The sequence below is a fragment of the Penicillium maclennaniae genome, assembly GCF_028827695.1.
Source record: "Penicillium maclennaniae strain IBT 15551 chromosome Unknown utg000003l:1.0-5670915.0:1.0-5674809.0, whole genome shotgun sequence".
NCBI lineage: Eukaryota > Fungi > Ascomycota > Eurotiomycetes > Eurotiales > Aspergillaceae > Penicillium > Penicillium maclennaniae.
In genome coordinates, this window is record NW_026623215.1 from 1946377 (window position 1) to 1973090 (window position 26714).

Here is a 26714-nt window from a genome sequence, read left to right on the forward strand (position 1 = left end):
CTCGATTTTGATAATCTTGCTTACGTCCCAATCAACTCCTACCAAAGATTTGGGATTACGCTGTTTCATTGACTAGGCGAGTTCGAGTGCTCTGTATCCATATCACCTGCTCCTTGGGGTCTTTTGAAAGCATATCAACGCTAATCAAGCTCGCCGTCTTCCTAGTACAGCATCTCATGAAAGGTAAATGGTGATCGATACAAAAGCCACCGATTTCTACTGCGTCGGATGTAATCTTCATGGAAGTGTGGTGGTAAGGAGTTCGCTGGCCTCATCTGATCAGCGGCGTCAAAGTAGACTGATAGGATGATCAGGCTATCTAACTACGAGGAAGGAAGAGGGAATGTGTAACTACTTGATTAATGGAAGGATTCTCCGAGACTATCGAGCTTGAATCAATCTTGACCCTCGCGCCAATCATCTCAGGGTCACAAAGCCCCGGCCTTTTGTCCAAACCAGGAAAAGAAGACCGAGACAGGCTCAGACGGGAACAACATTTCTTTTTCCCGGAGAAGACTCAGATGCTCTCGATAAGAGGGAAACAAAATCAGACAACCGCTGCACAACATATAACAAAACACTAAGTATACGAGCCCAGGACGCGCCAGAGATACGACGAGACAACTGGGGATTGATCACACCAGGTGCACAAAAAGGGTGATAGCGGGAGGAGTTGCCCGATAATGATATGTTCGATCCCGCATGTCTGGGGAGGAATATGTCCGAAGGTATGTGTGAACACCTTGAAGATGTCCGGCACGCCCAAAGAATCTGCAATTTAGGCATGCAATAATATATCCCAAGAAAGGGAAATTAACCACCGGTCAATTCCTTACAGAGCGTAGGGGTTGACAGAGCGAACAGTCAGGCATCTGTCAAGACTTGAATTAGCGCTGCAAATCATGCAACTTGTAAAAATGGTGTACTCACGGCGGGCTCTTGCTCAGGTCGGTCTTTAGGATGATAGGGAGACGAGTCATCTCAGTGACATCCTGGATGAACTCGCCATTCTCCTCACGCAGCTTGAAGAGCTTCAGGTACTTCTCCTTGTTGGTCATTTTGTTTTCGGGCGCATCGCTGGTGCTTGAGGCAATCTTGGGGTCGGAGCGAGTGCGGTGAGGACCCTGTTGAAGGTGACCATTGCGGGTCGGTGATGGCGGCATGCTCTGGGTCGAGCGGTCAGCCGAGTTCAAAGAGACACCGGCAGCTGCCTCAGTCACCTCATCCACATCCTCGTCATCGTCGAAAAGGGCATCAACAGCGTCGGCAGACATCGTTCCAGTCTCAGTCTGCTTGCGCATAGCTTCGTCATGTTCACGAGCACGCTGCTTAGCAGCCTCAGCTTCGCGGGCAGCGGCAGCGGCCTGAGCAGCGCGGGAGTTGCCGGGCTTGGGACGCTCATCCTCCGGGATGTAAGCAGAGGAGGGAACGCCCTTCTCCCAGTACAGCTCAAGCACACGAGAGTCTTTGCGGTACTCAGCCTTCTTCAAAGGAAGCTGGTCACAGTGAACACGCTTTTCGAAACCGTATTCGGGAATAAGAACGTCGAAGGCAGATTCGTACACGCAAAGCACGATACCCTCGCTGATGAGATCGCCACCGATCTCACGAACCTTGCGGTCCATGTTGCGGCAGGCCTCTATGTGGACACTTTGCTCCTGTGCGTTGAGAGCAGAGTCTTTTTTGTTGTTGCAGAGGTCGGCAGTCTTGTTCAAAGACTCCATGTCCTCGGTAAACTCAATAGCGCCTTCCGAGAGGACTGCCTCGAGCTGACGGTGCACAACGATATCAGCATAACGGCGGGATGGATTGGTAAAGTGAGTATAAACTGGCACATTGAAGGTGTAATGCTGGCGCTGCTCATCGGGGGAGCCAGTTCCAACAAAGTACTTGGCCCGCTGCATGGCCTTCGCAAGCAAGACTTCCATACCCTTGCGAAGATCGACATCTTCAACCTTGCAAAGAGTACTCTGCAAAGTCCCACTGCTTGAGGCGTCAAGACCAAAGCCAAGACGGTTCATTCTCTCGATGAACAGCGTAAGACGGCGGTCGCTGGGAGGGTCCTGGCGGCGAAGGAATGCCTTCTCGGGCATGGCACTTGATAGCTTGCGAGCAACGAAGAAGTTGGCCTGGCGGCTCAGCTCCTCAACCAGCTCATGGGCAGGAGTAGAATCGAAGATGTTGTACTCAACGGGCACATTCTCATCGTCGAGCTGCTGAAGCAGACGCAGGCTAGGGACGTTAGTAGCACGGTTGCCGAAACGGGCATCTTGGAACTTGTTGGCAACAGTCTACAATGGGGTTAGCCTTCGCAAGGTTGTTGGAAAACCAGAGGGGGTGAAACTCACGCTCAACAACTGAATGTTGTCGTTGGTGATACCGGCACCGGTAGAAGTCGACTTGCCAGTAATGACTGAGTTGACCTCCTCGTAGCTGAGTCGGCCTGCGCTCTTAATGACACCCTTGCCAATCCAGACATCCTCATCAATTGCGCCAGTCTCAAAGCTAGCCTTGAAGACAACACTGACAGTCAGACGGTCCTCACCAGGGAGAAGGGAGCAGAGCTCATTGGACACACGAGGGGGAAGCATATTCATAAGACGGTCAACCAGATAGACAGCAGTACCGCGCTTCTTGGCCTCACGGTCAACAAGAGAGTTACCCTTGACAAAGTGGGCAATGTCAGCAACGTGAACACCGATCTCAACCTTCCCATCATCAAGCCTCTTGACGTGGAAAGCATCCTCGAGGGCCTTGGTGTCTTGCGGGTCGATGGTGAACGTGGTCTCACCACGGAAGTCACGGCGAGTGGCGAGAGCCTCAGCGTCATTGGCAACAGACCAATCTTCCCAGCCGATGCTCTTCAGCACGGCATCGGGAGAACTCATCAGATCCGAAGTTGTTGTCACGAAGGAGGGCATCCGTCTCGACACGGAGGTCACCCATCTCTCCAAGCTGCTCAACGAGAGTACCAAAGGGGTGCAGAGAGGTGATGGGCCAACGCTTGATGGAGGCGACGAAGATGCGGTTGGCGTAATCCTGGTGCTTCTCCACGAAGTCACGCGGCGCCTGCTCAGTAGGAATGGCAATTAAAGGCACACGCTTATCGGTGGGCTTGAACCAAACAATTTTAGGCTTTTCCTGGTGACGATCTTGGTTACGACCGTGGGCGCCATCTCTGGCCTGCCGCTCGGCCTCCTGCTTTTCCTTGGTAGCCTGACTGCTAGGACGAAGGAGACCGAGAGTACCGGAGAACATCTGGCCCGCAATGCGTTCAACGACCGCAACGACGTGTCCAGCGTACAAGGGCTTCTGCTCATCGCTGATCTCATCCTCCTCAACAAGCAGAAGACTCTGGCCCTCAACCTCGACATCATCATTCTTCTTCTGCGTAGGGCGCTGACGAAGACTGCCACGGCGGCGGATGCTTCCATCCGGGCCAATTTCTTGCCTATCGCCAGTGGAATCGGAGCGACCCAGCTTGTCATTGCCAGCATTGCTGCCCGAGCGCGCATCGGTGATATCCTTGCGCTTCTTTTTTTCCTCCTTTTCCTTCTTCTGGGACCACACCTCATCCACATCGAGCAGCTCGATCGCAACGTAATCACCCTCAAGGGCACGGTTACGGTCCTTGCTACCACAAATGAAAATGTCGGCATCAAGATCAGGGGTGGTCACATAGGCATCGGAGCGGTTCTTCTTGTTCACACGAAGGACACCGGCAACTAATTGACCGTTGCTGATAAGCGCAGGAAGGTTGGCCTGGGGCAAATACGGAGTGAAAAGGGTCTTGCGCTGTTGCTGTTGTTGTTGCTGCTGCTGCTGAACAGACAGCTGGGGCGGAGCGTGCTGGCTAACACCGAGACCGCCCATACCCTGCCCATTCTGTTGCTGAAGGGCCTGGAGCTGTGCGAGCTGGAGCGGGTTCAATTGCTGACCACCGAACATTTGAGGGGGGGGCCATCATGACTTGTCCTTGAGGAAGCTGGATCAGCTGACCAGGGTACTGGAACTGGCCGATGGAGCCCATCGACTGGTTCATAGACTGCCGCGAGCGGTGTCCAGGCTGGAAACCACCTTGCTGCTGCTGCTGCTGCTGACCGAAGTTCTTCTGCTGATCCTGTCCCTGGTTCTGGTTGCTGGGTTGGCGCCAATTGCCATCAAAGTTTCGGGAACCCGTACGAGCGTGACCACCAGGCTGGCTGCCTCGGCGTTGGTTGTCATTTGGCCCTCCTTCCGCAGGAGCAGCGGGGAATTGGAATCCACCTGCACCGCGACCAGATATGGAGCCACGGTTACCACCAATAGCCATGGACTGGCTTCGGCCGTGACCACCGGCCCGAATGTTGCCAGCGCGCTGCATGCCGAGGCCTTGCGGCGCAGGAGAAGTGCTGGATGCTGGCTTGTCATCAGACTGGCTCTCCGAGCCACTGGCACCAGGCGCAGGAGCCGGGAATTGGAAACCCGAGGCTGTTCTTTTCTGCTGGGCGAGTTCGGCGGCCTTCTTAGCTTCTGGGAGAGCTAGAGAGTGGCGACGCTGGTGTCCACCACCAGGTGGGCCTCCACGGCCACGGCCATGGTTATTATTCTCGTTCCTATGGTTGGGACCTTGCTGGTGCTGATCGGCATAACCGGATGCTCCCGACGACGGAGCAGGAGGAGGGCCCATTGGGAGACCAGGCAGAGCAGATTGGTTGCGGCGGTGTGAGTGGTTGGGTGGAGCGTGCATCGAAGCCCCGAGCTGCTGCGGTTGCTGCTGAGGGAATTGGAAGGCATTGTTGACCTGAGGAGAAACACCACCCATGTTGCCGCCGGGAGAGAATGCGTTGACCTGACCCAGCTGCTGAGGCTGAAGAAGGCCCATGTTAACGTACTGTTGATGTGTGGCAGCAATTTGCTGCTGTTGCTGCTGGAGCAGCTCAATCTGTTGTTGGATGGCCAATTGTTCCACTAATTCCAGGTCAGCTATCAACCCGTTGTAGTCGTAAGCAGGGAAGAATCCATACTCATCAAAGGGGTTAGCTCAGAGGGACTTCTCCGATGAGCAATATGGAGCTTGCGCCCTCCGGGGCCTGGCGGCCCAGACTGGCCTTGTTGATCCATAGTTCCAGATGAAGGAAGGCGGCTATCACTGTGGAGTGTAATATGCGGGAGGCGGAGAGGATCCGGTGACAGGAGAGACTGGTGATGCCTCCAAAGGCAATCGAACCGAGAGATTGGGATCACAAACCGACCGCAGAGGGTACTTTATGTGTAGACGATAGTTCCAAGACGAGGACGACGCAATATACTGGAGGGATGAGAAAGAGTGGATCAGTCAAAGGCCAGAGGGATGGTATCACGAGTCAAAAATTAGAGGAGAAGAGAGAAGGCAGGCAAAGTGAACAAGACGAGACAAGTGTGGGAAGGAGGGACACAAAACGTGGAAGTTGCGATGAATCGGACAGTTTGCATTGCGGGCGGAGACGAAAGGAATCCGGGCAAGACCAAAACAATCGCGAAAGAGAGCTTGAGGCAGCAACACACGCAGGAAACGTGGATCAGGGGTCCGACATGAGTAATGAAATGGGTAGAACCAAGACGCCCTTACCTGCAAGAGAACTAATGACAACCTCGGAGCACTAGCATTCCAAAATGACGTCCGTGCTGTCCAACGTGGGATGAAAATCGCTTCAAGGCCAACGAAGCGGTCAAGTCGTAGGATCGAGGGAAAGTGACAATCAATCAATGGCACGAGTCAATGCGCGTTGAAACGACGAACCAAAAGATCGACTGAAAGAGACGACGCTCGCTTGATTCGAAATTAGGAGTTAGAAGGACCGAGTCAACTGGAATGAAGCTTAAAGTGCTTAATAGTCACTCTGTAGCTGACAACCAGATCAAGTACAGGTATGGTTGAGGCAATCCTCGATCGAGAGCCGAGAGTCGGGTGCTCGAAAATCACGGAAGCCAAAGCTGGGGGGTAAGGAGCTGTTCTCTCCAGGAACTCCCGTCCAGGAAAACGGGATTAAGTTGCACGTCCCAGAAGAGAATGACGTGTAGAGAGACAGAACAGACGATGCAAGCACCGACAAGGAACGATGGGGGAGAGAGAGAGAGAGATGAGGAAGAAGAAGGAGGAGGGGGGAAAGGAGAAGTGAAGTGATGATGGGATCCATACAAAGGCGGATGTGGGGAGGGTAAAAGGAGGGTCGTACTGTTATTACAATACATCGTATATATTACGGTTCCACATTATAGTGGGATGTAAATACATTGTTCGAACGCACCTCAAACACATCCAAGAGCGGATGGCCATGGATGATCTCCATTGCTCCCCATCTCGGCCCCCGTTGCTTGTATCCTTATCTTTCTCTAGAGGTGCATTTCCTTCTACTCGATACGACTGAGATAGGAGAAGCTGTCCTCCGGGTGGGGAGATCACTTCGTTTGATTTGCAGGGACCGACCCTCCTAGTCACAAGTATACGCTGGTAATGAGTTGGCGGCTTTAAGGGCCATCAAGCTGGAGCAGCGACTCTCGCGCTAATGGCGACTTGTCTAAGAAAATTCCTAAGAGGGTCTGAATGGCCTGTGTCGCGCACAGCTTGACCATTTTGATCCCTGGTCAAAAGTAATGTCTTCTACAACCCATGCAATAGACATTGAAAAAGAAGCCGCTCAGCTTGAAGCATAAAATGGATGATGCTCACGATGATGCAAAGTGAACCAGACTTCGACAGCTGAGTCAGCACGTAATTTATCTTACGATTTGGTGATAAACACCGAGAAGAGCTTTGGGACTTTTGACAATAAAGACCAAAAAAAGAAGGCAATAAGGGCCAGGTAGTGAACTCCACCAGAAGTGCGCTAGTCTTATGATACTGCCCCTTCACTGCTTAGGTTCACAAGCGCTCTCAAATCGCATGTCACCGGCTTGAACAGTCTGCTAATCTCGATCACGCTCTAGACTACCCCAGACCAACCCTCTTGCGACTCCTCCTTCGCGAATCACACTCTTTGAGCATCTCGCTCGTAGTTGGCTCCGGTTGCAGGGGACTTGGGGCTCGATCTAACCCACTATACGTGTACGATTGCTCCTGTCAATCAGGACACTGCCACGAGACGTTGCTAGGGCTTGAACAACCCAATTGCTCTCACTTGACCCCGAACGACAGCAAGACCATGCCTCACACTCAATTCGCGTAATTAAGATCCGTCTTGCGCTCTTGTCTTACCCTGCCTGACCTTTCACTCCTCGGGTTGCCCTTTTCTACCCAAGAACTCTCTCTGCGCGCTCTCAACTTTCTGCCGCAACTCCTAAAACGTCTTTCCGCCTACGACCGCTCCAAGTCTCCTGCCTGTCACAGCTGGCTGGCAGAATAATCCAAAATGACTCGAAAGAGCGGCCACATGCCGCCGTTGGACAGCCCGTCGAAGCAACTCATGATTGATCTGATCCGAGACCTTGAGCAGGCGAAGCTCTTTTCTACCGAGCTGAAGAAAGTCCATGCCTTCGAACGAAAAGCCTACTACGAGAGCCTTGACCAAATCGATCGTGAACAGGAAGCAGTGCACACCGCTGCCCTCGATAAAGTCGCAGCGTTTCATAACCAAGTTCGCGAGGAGGCCGAGTCTATCCTAAAGGAACACATTCGTGCCGAAGAAGAAGAGCGTCGGCGCAAGGAAGAGCGGGAGCGCAAGGAACGCGAACGCGTCCAGCAAGAGCAGGCCGAGAAACAGCGGCGAGAACAAGAGCAAGCTGCACGTCTCGAAGCCGAGCGGAAGGCTAAGAAGAAGGCTGAAGAGGAAGCGAAGAAGAAGGCCGAAGAAGAAGCTGAGCGTGCACAGCGGGCCGTGCAGGAGGAAAATGACCGCAAGGACCGCCAAGAAAAGGAACGAGTCGAGTCAGAGAAGCGCAAGCAAGAAGACGACGCCAAGAAAGCTCAACAGGCCCAGCAGGCGGCGGACCAGGCAGCAGAGAAGCAGGCTCAAAGCCAGCAACAACAGAATATCGGTGCTAGTCGTCTCACAGCCAAAGAGCTCGCCGCGCAAGAACGCTATGTCGCAATCCACAAGGCACTCAAAGAAATGCGACAGTCCTTGCGAAATGCCGGCAAGCAGAACCCCCTTGTCAAGAAAACCATGGGTGATATGCGCCGTTCGATCAAGAAGTGTGTCGGTCAACTGCGAGACGGAAAAGGCGCCAATAAAAAGCAGGTAAGTCGCCTTTTTACAGGACTGTGTTCACCCCAGGGACGTGGACGGAGCGATTTCTGACATGAATTTCCTTATAGCTCCAAGACATCAAAGCCGAGCTTCTCAAAGCTTCCGCTGTCCCCGAACCCACTGTGGATATCCGCCAATTCCTTGCTAACCCTCCTCCGGAGATCGCTGCTGAGGAGAACAAGGTCCCTGCTATGCTAATTTACGGACTCAACATTTTCGCGAAATGCCTGATCTCAGCTTTAATCACCGAGGCGTCAATCAACCACGCCCATGCCGAACCCGTTGGTATTGTTGCTGCGCAAATATTCTCCATGGACGAATTCATGTACAAGGGAATCCACATGTCCGACATCCTTTGGGCCAAATACCGGGTAGTTTGCCCAGCCCTTTGGGGGTTCAGCGGCAGTGAAAAGACCGAAGCAGGCCGAACGGCCTTGGGTTGGTGGCGCGAGGAAGCTGGTGGCCTCTTCATTAGCGAACAAACCCATCTGGACCGTATGACGGCCCTGGGCGCCGGATTCTCCTCGTTGACTCTTCGCAATTTTGCCAAAGCGAAACGAGCAAACCCATTCCCCAACACACTCTTTTGGACCTCGATCCAAAAGATACTCTCTATCCCCCCGGGCGAACTCCAGGATACACAGGTCACCTTGCTGCAATCCATGCTCAAGTCTTCTGAGGAGCGTATCCTCACATTCTTCGGCCAATTTGGTCTGGTCATCATGCGGAAAGCTATTGTGGAGCTACCCGCAGCCATCCCCCGCAAGAGCATGCCTGTGACGCAGCTCAAGCTCCTACAGGAGACTTACATGCGGCATAGTAATATCCTCGTGTAGGCCGGGGCTTCTAGATTCACGACTCGGCCACGGCCACGGCCACTCTTCCTGGTGGTTTTGTAACCGAGTTTCCTGCACCTTATATTATACAGGAATTGGGACATGGGCAACGACAATCTTGGTGATACATCGCATGACTATTTTATGAATAGCATATCCTCGTATTGATCCAATAATCTCAATGAATAGAAATTTGAACTAAGCTATCTTCAGAATTGCTAGGCTCATGTCACGACACTCAAAAGAGTTAAGTTCTTGATCGTCAGGGTCCTCTCCCTGCCTAGATCAGCGGTAGATAGATACATTTCGAGACTAGCGCTTGAGTCACCTTGGAATAGACCCCACTCCGAAGAACTCTCTACAGACGATACAGAAATCTGGAAGACCCTTTTCATGACCCGCCCAGTTCATACTGAAGGATCTTCAGGATGAATCCAAGCATCGTCGCCTTCCGCCCCCCTCTCCAAAGCAACCTGAGAGTCCTCCAAGCACGGATCCAGGTACAAAGTCCCCCGGTCCATAGGGTACTCCGCAATCCACAGAGCAGTATTCCGTCATACGCACTCATGTTCTCGACCAAATCGATGTCCTTACACAAGATTTTGATCGAGCGCAAGTCGGTATCAAAAGAGTCCGACTCAGATCTATTGCAGACCCCATCCATGAGCCTCGAGTCTCTCGGCATCGGAACGAATTCGAAAGCATTCCTCATTGTCACTCTCTGTGTACTAGGTACCATCGAGACTTGGTTCTGGTGTAAAGCTATCCGGATCTGGTGGAAAGGAAGACAAGAGGATAGTGAAGTGGCGAGATAGGATCTGTGGAATTCTCATGTACTAACATACAATTTAATCTCATCTCTTGGCTTTTAGCAGGAATCAAACGCTAGTTATGTATGTGTCGGAGCCCTGGGATCACACCATACAGCAAGTACCAGGAACTACGCTGAAATCTCTCGAAATCAGTTACATGTAACCATCACCCCTCCCATGCAATGATTGCGAGGGACTGCCCTGAGCCACATGGCAATCTCCCTTCATTTTGAATCCATGATCGGCCTCATAGTCTCTTAATATGGTTTCATTGTAAGCCCATGGGCTCGGACCATTCGCAACAGCAAAAACAACAACAAGACACGTTGAGAATCAGCGGCACCAAACGGACGGTGTTTGCAAGCCGTATAGGCTTGAGTAATAAGGTGCTTACACAGGAGAGCCAACTCTGCGGGTAGGGTAGCATAAGTGGCCTCAAATGCTTCAAGAAGGGCATACAAATGTAGCCTCAGGGCCGTGGCCCTGGTGTATCCGACTTGATAGCAAAGTCGTTAACCAACTCTCGAGGTGGGAAACTAAGCTATCCAGACAAGAACCCACTGGTTTAGAAAAGAGACTATCCTTTGGTCATCGAAGCCAAGGCCAGCAGTAGTGAAGGAAACAGTATACTTGTCGGCCACTGTGAAGTGAGCTCTACTAGTGAGCCTTCAAGTATCTATGGATAACTCGGTACATCTAGCTGAGATCCTCAATCAAGGGTAACTCAGAAACTCGACGACCGACTGCGGTAAAGAGGCCGAGGCAGTTTGGTTCACAACCGAGGGCAATCATCAATGGCAGACCGAAAATATCCACTCGCTACATGACTTACATGAATGCATTAGAATGTTGAACAATCTAGAAGCAGGTTGAATCCACACTATGCGGAAAGAGAAGTTGGTTCCCAGACGGTGGTGGCGTTTTATGTACCGCCTGCGATACCTCGAACGATTCGACAGGGGTTTGCCGATGAAGCAGGGGCAAGATGAAAATTCCGGTACTCCCCGGGCATTACTCGCTAGGCCATCCAAGTTTCGATCAATTTGAGAAGCAAAGCAGACTAGATGAGCCTGATGAGCGGTCATTGCATCCACAGTAACCCAAGTACGAGCCAATTAGTGAAGCAAGAATCAACACAATTCCCTGAAATACAAAACTACCACTGTTCAGGACCCGCAAGTAAAAGCCGCCGACCACAGTCGAACAACCGCCAAACCAGCGTTCGGGTGCTTCGGCGGGTCCGAGGCGAATGAGTGTTGTATTACGCATTAGGGGACGAACCGGGTCACCGTAAGAGTTGGGAGGCAAATGAAGGCTCCCCTGAGGGCGACTACGAGGTCTAGACAAAGCAGACTCGAGCGAACCACGAAACAGGCATTTTAAGAACTGCCTGTTATGGATCAATGTTCCGATCAGGCCGACTGAGGACCCGGAAGAAGCCGTGGCGGGAGGGTCGGGAGAGCTGTCCCATCGTGATCGACTCCCCGGTTTACTCCACATTCTGCAAGATCCCAGGGTTCGACAGTGCTGGACAATCTCATAGCGTGGGTGAGTGACATCACGACTCTGTTAGACGTGGACGCGAGGTCTTGGCACCCGACCCGATGGCGAGTTCGGGGACGGGATAAAGTCGAGAATGGAGACGTGTGGAGAGAAGTGCAAGTCTTGTCGTACAAATCATCGATCAAGTAAATGGTTGAAACTGCACCTACACCCGTACCTGCAGATGAACCCGAATTCCGAACATTATGCGAGAAATTGACGAGCGAAGCGAGAACCAAGTGGAGATTGAGAAGACCCTGTCTTATCGGGTCCGGGAAATAAGGGCAAGTTATTGGATCCCCCTTGATCAGGGACCCCAGACCCTCCCAGGTCGGGACCCTTTGCATTCGGCCCTTTCATTGGGCCTGTTGTGTTTTCCTCTGGTCTGCACCTTCTTTTGGGTCCCAGGAGGCGTCCGGCTCTAGTACCGCGGTCTTCACTTGTCCTTCTCCACTGACGTTGGCTGTGCACTCCTTTTAAAAAGTCTTCAGTCTTCCCCAATTGCCACTCATTAGAAACTTTCGCTCTTCTCTTTTCTGCTCTTGATATTCTTTCTTTCTTTTCGAGGTTCACCCAACACCGTAAACATGCGTGTTTCTGGCCTCCTGCCTTTCATTCTGGCCGCTGCGCCGGCAGCCGTCTCCGCTCGCGGCACTCTGGGTTTCTCTTTGGGTGACAAGAACGCAGATGGCACTTGCAAGTCTACAAGCGACTATGAGGCCGACTTCGACAACCTGAAGAATCTCTCCACTGTCGTCCGCACCTACTCCGGCACCGAATGTGATACCCCTCAGAACATTCTGCCTGCTGCCAAGAACAAGGGCTTCAAGGTCGTCCTTGGTATCTGGTGAGAACCCCATCAATTGCGAAGTGAATTACAGACTTTGAACTCAGCTAATACGCACCTGTTCTCTCCTAGGGTCGGCGCCCAGGACAAGAGCGATATGAGCACCAACGATCCCTCGTTCACCGGGGACTTTGCCGCTCTAAAGAGCGCCATTCCTGGCAACGAGGACGCTGTGGAGGCCATCACAGTCGGGTCCGAGACCCTCTACCGTGGTGATTTGACCGGTCCTCAGCTTCACAACTACATCAGCGCTGTCGCGAAGCAATTCCCCAACATCACCGTGGGTACCGCCGACAGCTGGAACAAGTTCGCTGATGGCACTGCCGATGACCTGTTCACCACCAACACTGAAGCCAACCCTATGGTCACCTACGTGTTGGCCAACGCCTTCGCCTACTGGCAGGGTACTGCTGCCGACCAGGCCTACAAGACCTACTTTGATGATATGTCCGGTGCCATGTCGCATATCCAGCAGATCTCTGGTTCCAACTGGGACAAGATCAAGGTCCTCAACGGCGAGACCGGCTGGCCTACTGGTGAGTGATCCGTGTGGATGCAATTTTTTGCATATACTAACAGCATTCCAGACGGCGGCTCTGACTATGAGGCTGCCCAGGCCGGCACCCAGAATGCCCAAACCTTCTGGAAGACTGGTGTTTGCGGTATGCTCGCGTGGGGCGTCGATCTGTTCTACTTCGAGGCCTACGATGAGTCCTGGAAGCCCGACTCCGTTGGTGACAACGGTCAGGCCATGGACGAGAAGCACTGGGGTTTGTTTACCGCCGACCGCCAGTCCAAGTTCGACATTTCCTGCCCCAACTAAGCGATCAGTGGGGACTGGTCCTGTTTCTTTCCAATTGTATCTTTTTTCTTCTGACTGGGTCAGATCTCCGGGATCACGCATAGATGAGATTTGTTCCTCCATCTGGAGATCTTATGGAAATACGGATTATTTGTGTAGTTGTACAGAAAACTTGGGCCTCCAGTGTCTCGTACACGTATAGCTTCGGGCTTCTCGGGCACGCATGTATGACCTTCAGGGAGTCCTAGTTTGACTGGTCAGAAGCGTACAGACGTCATGGTCCAAGCAATATGAATTTGAGAAAGTTGAATCAGGGCTCGACACGTCGACGCGTGGGATTACGTGATTATGTCAGCACAACGGAAGTACGGTAAATACGGGTCCAATCCACGGTTCGTCTACCCCTGAATCCAGCCAAGTTCGACTCCACGAACCACGCGAGCTTGTTTATTTTAGATCTTGAATCATAGACCGAGATGCAGATGAATGAGACTGTCGAAATATGTGCATATGTGCGAGACCGAGCAAGGAGGTCAAAAACCCAGAGCATGCATCCACTGTGGCGGTCAAGAAGCCAATGCCCGGGGTACCTGCGCAGGTAAGGGCAGTTGGGATCCATCGGCGCCCACCGCTAGCTACATGTGGGCAACTTCAGGACACTAACGGCCTCGGAAAGAAATTGAGAGTAATAGAGTGATTGAGACTAGGTTCACAGTACCTGTACACTAGTCTCCCTAACACCCTCCATATTCCAGCAAGTACCCAGTACACGGCTCCGTGACGTGACATAACCTGCACTTTTCTTCCCCTTTCCGTCTCTGTGTCCTTGTACGTGATGCTTCTGGTGTCTTTGTGATATCTTTCTTTTTTTTTACACCTAGGTCCTTGGCGGCGGAATTCGAGATCGACTTTCAGTGACTGCCTGTCCCACCCCTGATTTCAGGTCGCTTGGTCGTTTGCAATTCCGGTTGGATTTCCATGCGTCAACATTCTGGACGATAAGCGGAGCGGCAAGCAAGTGCTTGCTGCAGGAGTCGACACGGAAGGTGAGCTTCAGTGTTTTTGCCCTCAGTTTTGGGTCTCGGATTGCCGAGGTGGGAAGGTGGAATTGAGTTGCTCCTTTTGATCTACTTCTACTTCTCCGCGTCTCCCACGCGCATTCCTCCCCTTGAATCTAATACCCCTCCACAAAAAGAAAACTCACCCTCGGGAAAATCTTGACATGACTGACCTTCCGGATCGGATGGAGTCGCAGATCTAGATCCCTCCGTTTCTTCCGCCAGTTCGGCGTCTTCTCCACCGTTTCACCCGAAAGAGGCGCGCATCCTACGTGACAGATCGCGACTGGCCCCGTCAGTGCTCCTGTCCTCTCCACCGTCAGGAGACTCGAGCCCGTCGGATACTAGTTCGTCATCCCAGCGACATTCCCCGCGGAGCATCACCCTCGAGCCCCCGCCGCTGCCATTCCTTTCGGCCCATCGAACCGGCGAATCCTCGATCTCGTCACCGGACAATAAGAGGGCTGAGAGCAGTGTCTACTATACCACTGCCTGGGGGTCTCCGTATGCAGCACCAAGCACCCGTCGACTTTCTTTGACCCTGAGCCAGTACGCCGGCGCGAATCACGATTCGCAGGAAAGCTCGCCAATCAGTGTAACCAACAACCCCGAGTTCCGGCGATCAAGCATCGTCATCAACGAGGAACTCGTTGGTAATCAAGAGGGTAGATCGATCCGGGACTTTACGCAAGATTGGATCAATCAGTACCTGACCGGTCAACCACGAACCGAGCGCAGCAACTGGTTGAGCGACGACTCCGGAAGCGAGGCACCGTCGTTTTTCACTGCCCAAAACCAGCTCGTCGACGAGTCTTCTGACGATTGGCTTGGTTTGGAGGACGATATCGGCGAAAGCGACCTTCTCAAAACACCAACGCTTTCTGATTTTGTAGGTCGAAGAGCGGCCGCTCGCTCAAAGCCAAAGAAAAACCTACACAAACGCGCGGAAACTCTGCGCCAGGAGGATTTTTGGGGTTTCGCGTACGACAAAGAATCACTTAACAACACGATGTCGGATACTAAGGAGCCACAACCTCCCGCCGAAGTGACTTCGGCGGAGAAGCCTCTACCACCCCCGCCGTCATCTATTGAGGACAAGATTGGTCAAGTGGAGGATACACAAAAGTCCGATGTACTTCAGAGGCAGGCCTCTGACCTCAATCGTTCGGCCACTCAGACCCCGAGACGGAAAAAGAAGTTGACTTGGCGTGGGAAGGCGTGTATCATTGAATTGCCCGCGGATGACAAACGAGGAACGGAGGAATCCGGTGTTCGTCTTTTAAGCCATGCGGATGTTGAAACGCGGTTGAGGAACTGGGAAAATGAGGGTTACGATGTTCGTGGATTTACCATTGGCGAGACAGATGGTTCTTCTGAGCCCACCGAACTGGGAGGTTTGAGCCGACCTTTGTATCCCGATCCGTATGAGGTCTACGAAGAAACCAAGTGCCAAAAGGTTCATATTTCCTTCCCGGATAAGTCCGTTTGGGACTCTTATGTGGCAAACTTGCAAGAAGAGAAGTTGCGGGCTTTGGGTGTCTCCTTTTGGGGACCCCGAGCCTCAGCACTCGCCTTCCCCTGCATCGGCATCAATTCACCCATCACACACACCATTTCCCGGTCTCGTGGCATCCCCACCGATTCCCACTGCGTCTGCAGCAAGCAATCCACTTGCCTCGATGCACCCTTTCTCACCGCATTTTGGTCAGTCAGCCAGTACCGCAAGTGGTGGAATGGGATCTTTGGCCTCGCCTGGCTCATTTGGCATTCAAACTCCATTCATGGGCATTGAGCAAAACTTGATAAATGGATATCCGTTCCAGTTCCAGCCCACACCTCCTGCCCAAGGCTCCATGACCCCACAAAGCCTGGCCAACGTTCGTCATGCCAATTCGTCGGTTGGTCCCGGGGCACTCCACAACTTCAACTTGATGCTGTCTCCCGTTTCCCCGATGCATGAGCAGGGTTATTCTGAGTATGAAAAGGCTGGGTTTGATCCTAGCTTCGGGCATGTCGGCCACGATGCTCCTCCTTTCCAGACTCCTCGTACTCCAGTTAACGATCCTGGACACTTCCACGCGAATGTTGAAATCGCTCATCCAACTCCTCGTGGCCACGGCCACAACCTCAGTGAAACTCTCCAGCGAGGCGTGGAACAGATGACACATCCCGAGTATCAAGGTCTACCAGGTCAGGTCGAGCACCATATGGAGGATGATCACGATGCTGTCCACCATGGAATGGACTTTGAGTCGATCCAAAATCGTTGGGAGAGACATCAGCAGGAGAACGGTCTCTATCAGCCACAGAACGATTATCAACATATGGCTCAAAACGCACCTCGTCATGCTTCATTCTCTCAGCATCCTCATCAATTCTACGACGGCCAATTCGGACACCAAATGCAGAACGCGCATGAGATATCCGACGTGGATACAAACCCTAGCCTGGCTGGAACACCGCATACACGAAATGCTGTGCCAAATCAAGGACCGTGGCATGAATCGAAACCAAGTTCTGGCTCCTATCAGGGCCACCAGTCCAAGCTTTCTATCTCATCGCTTAACGTGCAAGCTAAGGAGTTTGACCCAACTGTTGCTTTCGGATCTCAGGCTGCACAGCTCGGTGAAAACGCGTTCCAGTTCGGTGGAATGGGCCAACAGGGATTCGGCTTCGCACCTGCCGCCCCGACCTTCAACCCCTCCGCAAGTATGAATGCCCCAAGGGACAATCCTCTCAAACAGAGCACTAGCAGTTTCAAGTTCTCATCTGCATCTTTCAACGTCGATGCCCCGATCTTCAACCCCTCTGCCAGTCTCAACTCGAATGCCAGCTCTGAACAGCCGCCTGCCAACCGATCCAAGATTTTCGGCGACATTGACATTGCTGAAATTTCTAAGCCTTCGAAGGAGAATAAGGCTATTCCGATCGTGCGGCCTGATGAAAACGAGTCCTCTAAAGACGAAGACGAGCAAACGGTCCACGATGATGCCAATGGCCGACCTGTTCCCACAGACCGCCACAAGCGCGCTCGTCGCGGTATCGGCCATGCTGAGGGTGAGGCTCGGTACAGCATTTCAGGTCATCCCCTGGGTGAAGTTGGCAATGTTCAGGCGTCCAACAATCTCCAATCTGTCGCCGAGGGCAAGGAAAAAGCTTTGCCGGAAGATGACAAGGCTCTGGAGCGCAGAAGCACTCCTATGAGCGAAGCTGATACTTGGACTCTGTTCGATTACAGGAACAAATCAAATGCCGGTTCGCCCGTTCCCGATGAACAAAGTCGAGAGATCCAGGAGGATCCTGCCCAGAAGCCGGCAGTGGAGGAGCCTGCAAAGGAGGCGGCTCCTCAAACTGAATCGAAGCATGCTGCTCAAGAATCAAAGAGCTCCATCAAGAGTACGATGCTCTCGGCCACCGCTCCGCCATTCGAGTTCAAGCCTGCCGTCCCTGCGTTCGTTCCAATTACTGTCCATCCGTCCAACTTTGCTGAAAAGCAGCTAGAGTTCCAGCCGGAGCCAGCCAAGATCCAACCCGCCGAGGAGGAGCCTGTCCAGCAGAAGTCTGCCGAAAAGAAGTCAGGTGGGCTCATGGCCTCTCGCTTTGCTACCGATGATCCACCCAAACCACAGCCAGCTGCGCCTCAGCAAAGCAGGGGTGGGAATCTGATTCTGGGGCTGAAACGCCAGACTCTGAAGATATTGATGCTGTCATGGACCAACTCAATGGTGATGGATCCGACATTGGCATTGAGAGGCAATACACTCCTCTTCCACCTCAGCACTTCTCGCAGTCTGTCGGTGGCCCTACCAAGGAACAGCGATTTGGCTCTGTAGAGGGCAGAAGCGAAGCCCCTAGCCCTAGCCCTGGCGGTGGTCAGAAGACCTACAATCTTGATATTCCCCGACTGGATTTCGACGATGTTCGTAGCCACGCCAGCCCCTCTCCCAAGAAGGGCTTCATCTCTCCTCAGAACGCCCAGATGGGTCTTATCACTCGCTTCCAATCTCCCATTCGCCGGGACCCGTCTCCTGCTCTATCCTTCCAATTCCCGCCCCGCCAAACTGACGAAATTGAGGTTTGGGATACCGATTTCGATCCGAACGAAGATGAAAAGTTGCTCACAAACAAGGCCTGGGCTGAAAACCGCGCTAAGGATGTTGTCCACTCTGTTATCTATGAGCAGGTTGCTCCCTTGCAGCGTTCCATGGCATTGATGCAAGCAACTTTGGCTTCCATTGCCAACGAGACTTCAGGCAGGAAAGGTCGTCGTAGCATGTCCGCCGAAGTCGAAGATAGCGATGCCGACGATGAGGATGACGACGAGCAAGAGGTGAAATCTGTCACGGCTCGCTCACCTCGACAACTGCGCGATCGTAAGCTGATGCAGAGTGTTGTCATGGAAGCCATGATTGCACTTGACCTTCCTGGACGCTCCTCACAGCACTCCAACCATGGAGAGATGGCTCAACTCAAGGAGAGTATCGCTGAGTTGCAAGCTTTCGTTATCAAGAAGCTTGCTCAGGATCCTGTTGGCGATATACAGGAGATCATTCAGGAGACTTTGGCGAGGCAATTTGCCCAACAGACGCCTCGTCTAACAGAAGCTGAGGAGATCGGCGCTGATAGCCTCATGCTCCAGATTGAAGGACTCAAGAGCATGTTGCGACTGGCCGACGAACGTGCTGAGCAAGAATACAAGATTCGTCGCGATGCTCAAGACTCAATAACCGAACTTCAACATTTGTTGAAGGCTGCCGAGGAGGATGCTGCTCGTCACAGCGCTGCTGCCGAGGACGCCGAGGCTCGTCTCCTTCAATTCAAGGAAGAGAAGATACCCCACTTGGAAAAGATGCAGTTCCGCAGTGCCTCTCTCGCCGAAGAGAGCGAGACCCTCAAGGTCACCATTGCCGAGTTGTCCTCAAAGAACATTGCTCTCGAGGGCACTCTGGATGAGTACCGGGTTTCCAGCGACCACTTCCGTCGTCAACTGGAAACCGCCAAGGATGAGAACAAGTCTCTACATGAAACTGTTGACCATCTGAGGACTCGTATTGAGGACAGCATGGTGGCTCGACAGAACCTGGGCGAAAAGTTCGATCGTCTTCAATCGGACATGGTGACTCTTACATCAGATGTGATTAGTGAACAGGCCTCATGGCGCAAGAAGGAGGAGCAGCAGACTGCCAAACACAACGAATTGCTCGCCTCTTACGCTCGTGAAGTCAAGCTTCGCGAGCAACTTGAGCAGGAAGTCGCTGAACTTGCGAAGCAAGAACGCGAGGCTGCCAAGATGAAGTTCATCCATGAGCAATCCCAACAGGAGAACGCTAGGCTGGAAGAAGTCATCGCCAACCTACGTGCAGAGAACCATGAGCTGTCGCTCAAGTCGGCTCGTTTCGAGCGGGAGTTCAACGAAGCCCGCGAGAGTAGCCGCATGGAAATCCAGCGTACGCGTACCTCCATGGAAGCCGACTTGGAAGCTTCCAATGTTCAGGTCAACATTGTGCGCGCCGAACTGGAGGCTCAAGTCATCCGTCTTCAGAGCCAACTGGAGAATGTTCAGATGGATGCTGATACTTCTCGGGAGCGCTACGAAATGCTCCTAGAGGAGGCCAAGGAGTCCAAGATCACTGCCGTCGCTACTGCCAAGGAGTCTCGCGAAATTGCCCTTGAGGATGAGCGCAAGACACACGAGCGGGTCCTCAATGACCTCCGCGAGCGCCACGCTCGTGCCTTACATAATTCTTCAGAAGACCGCCGGCGTGCTGACGCATACATGGAGGAACGCATGGCTCTTGCAGACGAAAGGGCTAAGCACTTGCAAGAGCGTGTAGAGCACCTCCAAGAGAGACTCGAGATCGCACAATCCGCTGCCCGAGCTGCTGCAGAGGCAGCCCAGAAGGGTGGCGCTTACCCCGTACCTGCCCCCGCGCCCGCACATTCGAGCTCACCCTCTATGTCTTACAACAAGGGTTCCCAGGAGCCAGAGAAGATCTCTCCACAGGCTCTGCGCGAGTCTATCTTCGTCCTTCAAGATCAGCTCCAGCAGCGCGAGACCCGCATTGAGGAGCTTGAGCAAGAGATCTCGTCCGTGGACAAGGAGGCTCCGAACAAGATCAAAGAGAGAGACACTGAAATTACTTGGCTCCGTGAGCTTCTCGGCGTTCGCATCGACGATTTGCAGGATATTATCAAGACCCTTTCGCAGCCTTCCTTCAATCAGCATGCTGTCCGTGATGCGGCTATCCGTCTGAAGGCTAACCTGCAGATGCAACAACAGGAGCGCGAGCGTGATGTCTCTGGTCAAAGCCTCCAGTTGCCTTCTATCTCCGACATCGCCGCCTCTCCGCGCGCTCTTCCTCTAGCCGCAGCCGCAGCCTGGGGCAACTGGCGCAAGAGCAGAGAAAACTCCAATGGTGCAAGCTCTGCAGAACAAACCCCTTCCAAGTCTAGCAACGCTAGTAGCTTTTTATCAGGACTCTTGACTCCGCCGACCTCCAACGTCCGACCGAACGCTACACTAGCCAGCACTTCAGGTCGTTCATATTCCGAAAGTCGGCCCTTGAGAGGACTCAATTCGACTCCTCGACGAGGCTCCATCCGCCAGGAACCCCCCATCGCCGAGCCACCCAAGACCCCTCCGCTCCTCCGTCGCTCGAGCTATGACCATGACGCCGAGCCGACAACCTACGAAGACAACAGCTTTGCTACGGACGACATCGAAAGCACTGTCGACGGCATGGTCTCTGAATCACCCCGAGATCTCAGCGGCCCATTTGGCCCTCAGATCTCTGCTCTCGCCGAAGAAGAAGAGTGATGTCTTGAATTTCCCTGATTGTCTTGTCCCAAAATTTACGCCCTGCTGTCTTGTCGAGACTGGCACCCTGTGTGATGTTGTGTCTCAAGTTTCTGACTTTGCTTCTGCTCACGGCGCTTGTCACCATCACCTACCCTTTACACTTGCATCTTCGCATTTCTTGCCACTCTTTTACACCCATACATAGTACATTTCTTACACAGATCTGCGATTTTTTGATGTCCTTTCGGATTTGATACCACCCTTGCCCTGTGCTGATTATGTCTGGCATTTTTCATTGACCTTTGACCTTTGATCTTTGAGAATCCATAACCCTTGTACATTGAACCCATCTATACCTTCATGTCCTATCGTTTTACCTTACATATTAATACTTGATCACTCTTTTTAGAAGTTCTATCCATGTTCTTATCTTCTTTACGTCTTTGCAAACGATTGAGTATTTCCAATCTGTAGTCTGGGTTATTCAGAGAGGAATACGACGCTCCTGGGCCAACTGCAAGATCAATCACCGAGCGAGCAGAATCAAAAGCTATAAACCTCAAATCCTACCAGAATCAGCTCTCATGACAAAGGAATTATTCTTAACCTTCTCTGAGAGATGATGCAAGTGATCCAGTACACAAGATAGCATGGAGCGTCATTAAGAGGAGCAGAACCTTCTCTCGGTGCTCCTTCACTAATATCTCAAGCCCTTAAAGGAATATTACATTTTCAGACTGAGAAGGATCCCTTCCCGTCTATCCACCATTTGTCGTATTTTTTAATAAAAAAAGGGGTATCGTAGAATGGCTACATATGTGTCTGGAAGATAGTTCCCATGGTTTGACGGCTTAATCTTGTTGACCTATGTGGATAGTGGGGTGCATGAATATCTTTGCTAAAGGTGTTAATAATCTACACTAGAAAGTGGTGATGAGTCTAGTAAATAGTTGAAAATTCAAAGCCAAGGCTATGATTCACCATGAATGGTAAATAACGTCAATCATATTCTTGCCAGTTTACTTGACTATTGCAGTTCACAGATTGTCGGAGGTCATCCACTGGCCGCTGTTTACAGGTGGTCCGAGCGCCTCCACTTGACACCTTGCGCGTTGTCTTTCAACATCGAAGTTGACTGGACTCCCCTCATCCTCAACCACCCTCCTCTACTCGCCAATTCGAACAAATTTCCAGCAGGAGCCTGGTCCCGACCACATCATGCGTTTCTCCGCCGCTACCCTTCTCGTCACCGCGCTGGGCTGGGCCTCCGCCGCGACCGCACACACCATCCAACTGAAAGCTCACTCCCGCGAATGCTTCCACGAGACTCTGCACAAGGATGACCTGATGACCGTAACCTTCCAGGTCGGCGACCGCGAGTTCGGAGGAAGCGGAAACCTTGAGATTGACTTCTGGGTACGTCTGCCGCACCGCTCTGCGCTCCCTTGACCTCGGGCTTCAGGCTCGAGGGGTTAGCCTCAGGAAGGCGAATCAGCGTCGCAAATTCAAGTCAATGGGACTATCTGGTGAACTATGCTTGCTGACACGAGGATTCACAGGTCGAGGACCCCCTGAGGAACCGCCAGTATTACAAGCAGGCTGTCTCCAACGAAGACTACTCGTTCACCGCACACGCCGACGGCAAGTACAACTACTGCTTCAGCAACGAGGGATGGACCTCAAACTCGAAGGAGGTCTCTTTCAACGTCCACGGCATTGTTTACGTTCCTGAATCCGAGATGTCGCAGGACCCGCTGGAAGCTGAAGGTAAGATCAGGAGGGGCGACTCGAAGAATCACAAGGGTTATGGGCTGATCTGGTCATTTGGTAATTTTAGTCCGCAAACTTTCCGACGCCCTTGCACAGGTCAAGGATGAGCAGGGATACATTGTTGTTCGAGAGCGCGTGCACCGGAACACAGCCGAGAGCACCAACGGTCGAGTCAAGTGGTGGAGTATCTGCCAGTTGGCTGTGGTTATTGGCGAGGGTGTTTTCCAAGTGTGGTGGTTGAAGAGATTCTTTGAGGTGAGTGACAGCTCGACAAGTTACTCTCGGCCTAAGGTGCGATGTCGAGACGAGACTAAATTGTGGCGTTACATCTAGGTCAAGCGCGTCGTTTAAGCTTTTCTCCATTTACTATTCGTCGATATACAAAATGCGGTGTCGCCGACCGAATATCAGGGTTCAGGTCCTTTGGGACAGAACTACGGCTATGAACTCGGGAGATACTAGATTTCCTACGGCATTGTCTCATGTTTTTCACGTCATGGACTCATGCAAACCTCCTTGGATAGCTTAATATACCTGTACCACCAGCGCGCGGATGACTCAGGAGCCTAATGTCCGGACGTAATGTATTTGCCCGGATTCGTACGTACAGTACTTGTGTGTCGGGCGCCAGGTGCTCATGCTTGCAACCAAGCCCGGAACACCAAGGAGTACGCCCGCCTGCGCCTCTCCTTCACAAACCTTTCAAGTTATTTCTGAACCAAGATGATGAATCCATAAATATCCATCTCACACTACCTACCTCACTTGCGTCAGGGGATTTCGGCCGGGCTATAAAGAAAGCCCCCCCTCTAGGGTTTGTCAGAACCAATTCTATATCCTCCCCGCCCCGCGTACTTTTGTGCTCATTCCTGCTCTGCAAGGAGGGCTCGTGTTGATATCCTACCATCTGACACACTCATCCGCTTCCTTTCGTACCTTGCGGTAGACCGAGCAAACAAGCATCGATATGATTTCCCGCCTGAAAGCGAACCCAGAACACCATCGCAACAATCTGCAAGATGTTCTAGATTCAAGTGACCCACTCTTCAACATCTGCTGGAGCCGACAGTCCTGCTCATCGTGCCTGAGAGGTGATGTTGCCTGCAGCTGGTGCGCCATTGTACGTAGCGCCATTCCCATTTCTCAGTCTGCACACCTTTGATTAACACCGCGGTGCAATCTGCCTTTTTTCTCAAGTCTTTTAGTTTCTTTCCTTCTTCTATTTTGATTCTAGCTCCGCGCACTGCGTTATATCTTGACCTTGTTTCGTACCCCGATCCCTTGCGTACATAATGGCGGTTTAACCTTTCCCCTCCAAACTTCTCGTTCCAGCGAAATTGTGTCCATACATCCCAATGCCCGTGCCCGTGCCCGTGCCTGTGTCACTGCTGAGCTGACGTCCTCGATCTAGTCCTCCACCTGTGTTCCCAATCCGGCTCATCTGCCCATCTTAGCCCCGCTCTACTCCACACATATCTGCCCACTTGATGCGAAGGAACGATGGGAGCTGAGGGCACTGCCCTTTGGGTGTAGTGTGAGCACTACAACTTTCCTGAGCACTACAGTGGCCGCGTTGAGCACATTCGCTTTGATTGGCATGATTTACTTGGTGATTGCAATTGTCAAATGGGCGCGCAATAGATGGAAGGAAGCAGAGCATGAGCAGCTAGATGACCAGGAACGAGAGTTCTCCTGGTGGGGATGCTTAGATCCTAGGCTAGTTGTGTGTTTATGGACTGGTTTATTTGGGGAGGGTCAAGGGCAGCAGGGACAAAGTCAGAGGATATTGGGAGATGAGCAGGACGATACAGAATCTAGACCGTTGCTGGAGTAGATCAAGGTGAAGGCCTAAAAAAACCTTTGTTCTGCTTCAATGCCCATGTGTACAATTTAAGCATAGATCTGAGGCCGAGAACATCACACCGATTTAGAGGAACTCAGATTCGAAGATTACAGGACAGTCACGAAGCCCCGAGTCCGTGGTATGTGGAACCTGCAACACACTCTTCAAAATAATGATACCAAGCTGTCTCACATGCTCCGCTTCTCCCCTTGCCAGTGCAGGCACTCCTGATGCCACACGATCCGGCAACGACATATCTCCCGCGATCACAATCAAACAATGCCACACCCGCGACGCCGCCGAGAACGACCTTGTGACTTGGTATTTGCAAACGACCTCTAGCGTTGAAACAGGCAGTGAATTATGCTTTCATTACATCCCATGAACTGGGTTGCCGTTGACTATACTAAGATGCTCGCAAACAAGAAGTCAACCAGCCTCAACTAAACTTGATTTCACTGGTCACAGCCTCCAACATGCAAACTGCCTTCAAGTAACACAATACTCCCTGTTTTCATAGAAAACGATTGTAGCAATGGGAACTATCATCAGCTCTGAACGTGACCAGTAGACCCCGAATTGATCAAGCCAAGGTCGCCGGGCTCGTTCGCTGGGTGCAATCAAACGGTTCATCAATAAACCAAGTGTTATGTTGCGAGTCATAGACAATGGGATACTTGGTATCGGGATCGCAAAGCTGATCAATTTGAGACATTTCTCCAGAGCTGATGGTGAACCAGTACTTGTTGGTATCGAGACTGATATTCTCACACTTATAGAAGTAGCCTATCGCCCCGTTCCCAAGCACATCGCTCCGGAAATTGACGGCGATCTTTTTGTTGAGATTGATGTTCTCGCAGTCTTCGTGTAGACCCTCGACGCTTGCCGTGCTGGCATCTTTGGAAGTGTAGCCCTTCGCAGTGTGTGTTCCGTTCGCCGACCAGGTGTACATTGGCAAGGAGACTGTTGCGGCAATTTGCTGGAGTAGGAGGCTGTTTGGGACTGTACTCATCGCGGAGCATTCAGCGACGAATAGAAGACCCACAGCTCCTAATACCATTTGGCGTGGGGAAAAAATTGAAGGCGCCATCATGGGGGGGAACTCAAATTGTCTGCGTGGCAGTGTGAATAGTGCAGCTGAATCCGGGGGATCATCCACAGCTTTATGTATTCTCTAGGTTCTCCATGTTCCCCAGATCCACTTCAATCCGGACATGGTAAAATTGCCCAAATGAGTTTCGACAGGCTATGATCATGATGTAACGGGTCCGACGAGGTGGACCCAGGGGGTCCAAGTCTAGAAACGGATGGGCTACGCGCGCTTAAGAACACTTGAAATGGATGTGCCCCTTTTCCGAAGCAATAGATCTGCCAAGAGCCTTCCAGAAAGGGTAGAGCTTAGAGTATTGACAGAAGGGGTATGGAACTTTTTCGCTTCTACCCTGGTCAATCCGTGACTGAGTGTTTTACTCAAAAATTCCTCCGAATTTGACCAGGTGAGTGCTATAGTTCTGCCTCACGAGAGTCTCTATAGGCCAATTCATCTCACCGCCTATATCCCGGCCCGCCTGTATTTGAATGCAGTGGAAAACATCTGAAATTACCATCTCGCTGTCGCCATGCCTTCATCTTCCGACCTTGTAATGCCACCTTTGCACGCAGCAGGGGCACCCATGGCACCTGAGGTACCTCCTTGTCGCCCAAATTGCCCACTAGTCGCACAAACCTTATGCTTACCAGTGATTGTCAAATTATCGGAGCATTGAGGCTCCATTAAGCAATGCACAACCTATGAAAGTCGATCGTGTCCATGGTGGCCACTTATAGGCCGATTGAAAAGGCAAACTTTGTCAATTTCTCGCAGCGAAATACCACAACTCAACACAATAATGAAATTCCTTGCAGTTGAACTGCAGCTCGGATCCCTGCTTTTCATGGCATGCAATTGTAATACATCAATTGGGAGCCTCGGGAACATGTTCGGACATGACTCGAACACTACAGATTCCACGCAGAAGGACCTGAGACTGAGTCACGTAATGTGGCTCGATCTCAGGAACATACTTCCTCGCCTGCGGATGTCGACATCCAATGAACATCCGACTTTTTGCTTTTTTTCGGAGCCCCATTACCAAGACCAACTCAGGGGACAATGCCGCTGTGGTGCGATAATGATATACTATATTCTTAAAAGTTCG

The 26714-nt window shown here is 52.1% G+C and overlaps 7 protein-coding genes across 7 annotated transcripts; 5 read left to right on the forward strand and 2 right to left on the reverse strand.

Moving 5' to 3' along the window:
* Positions 1-926: 926 nt before the first annotated feature.
* Positions 927-5103, reverse strand: ssdA (mRNA-binding translational repressor SSD1; the record flags this gene model as incomplete). Its single annotated transcript, XM_056964492.1, has 5 exons — positions 927-2291; positions 2349-2861; positions 2932-3906; positions 3947-4950; positions 5007-5103. The coding sequence occupies 5 exons, from the start codon at positions 5101-5103 to the stop codon at positions 927-929; spliced, it is 3954 nt and encodes a 1317-aa protein (XP_056824445.1).
* Positions 5104-7370: 2267 nt separating this feature from the next.
* On the forward strand, positions 7371-9043 carry N7477_002830 (putative RNA export mediator Gle1; the record flags this gene model as incomplete). The annotated part of the gene is made up of 2 exons (XM_056964493.1): positions 7371-8198; positions 8276-9043. The coding sequence occupies 2 exons, from the start codon at positions 7371-7373 to the stop codon at positions 9041-9043; spliced, it is 1596 nt and encodes a 531-aa protein (XP_056824446.1).
* Positions 9044-11984: 2941 nt separating this feature from the next.
* bgt1 (1,3-beta-glucanosyltransferase Bgt1) lies at positions 11985-13067 on the forward strand (the record flags this gene model as incomplete). The annotated part of the gene is made up of 3 exons (XM_056964494.1): positions 11985-12244; positions 12317-12780; positions 12832-13067. 3 exons carry the CDS (start codon positions 11985-11987, stop codon positions 13065-13067), a joined length of 960 nt encoding a protein of 319 aa, XP_056824447.1.
* A 922-nt stretch (positions 13068-13989) lies between these two features.
* N7477_002832 (putative myosin class II heavy chain (MHC)) lies at positions 13990-20921 on the forward strand (the record flags this gene model as incomplete). Its single annotated transcript, XM_056964495.1, has 4 exons — positions 13990-14092; positions 14296-15755; positions 15814-17683; positions 17734-20921. Coding segments are annotated over 4 exons (6621 nt in total), but the record flags the coding sequence as incomplete, so codon positions are not given.
* A 1200-nt stretch (positions 20922-22121) lies between these two features.
* N7477_002833 (p24 family protein) lies at positions 22122-23024 on the forward strand (the record flags this gene model as incomplete). Its single annotated transcript, XM_056964496.1, has 4 exons — positions 22122-22319; positions 22463-22670; positions 22741-22928; positions 23007-23024. 4 exons carry the CDS (start codon positions 22122-22124, stop codon positions 23022-23024), a joined length of 612 nt encoding a protein of 203 aa, XP_056824449.1.
* A 616-nt stretch (positions 23025-23640) lies between these two features.
* Positions 23641-24507, forward strand: N7477_002834 (uncharacterized protein; the record flags this gene model as incomplete). The annotated part of the gene is made up of 2 exons (XM_056964497.1): positions 23641-23793; positions 24085-24507. The coding sequence occupies 2 exons, from the start codon at positions 23641-23643 to the stop codon at positions 24505-24507; spliced, it is 576 nt and encodes a 191-aa protein (XP_056824450.1).
* Positions 24508-25099: 592 nt separating this feature from the next.
* N7477_002835 (uncharacterized protein) lies at positions 25100-25528 on the reverse strand (the record flags this gene model as incomplete). The annotated part of the gene is made up of 1 exon (XM_056964498.1): positions 25100-25528. One exon carries the CDS (start codon positions 25526-25528, stop codon positions 25100-25102), a length of 429 nt encoding a protein of 142 aa, XP_056824451.1.
* Positions 25529-26714: the final 1186 nt, after the last annotated feature.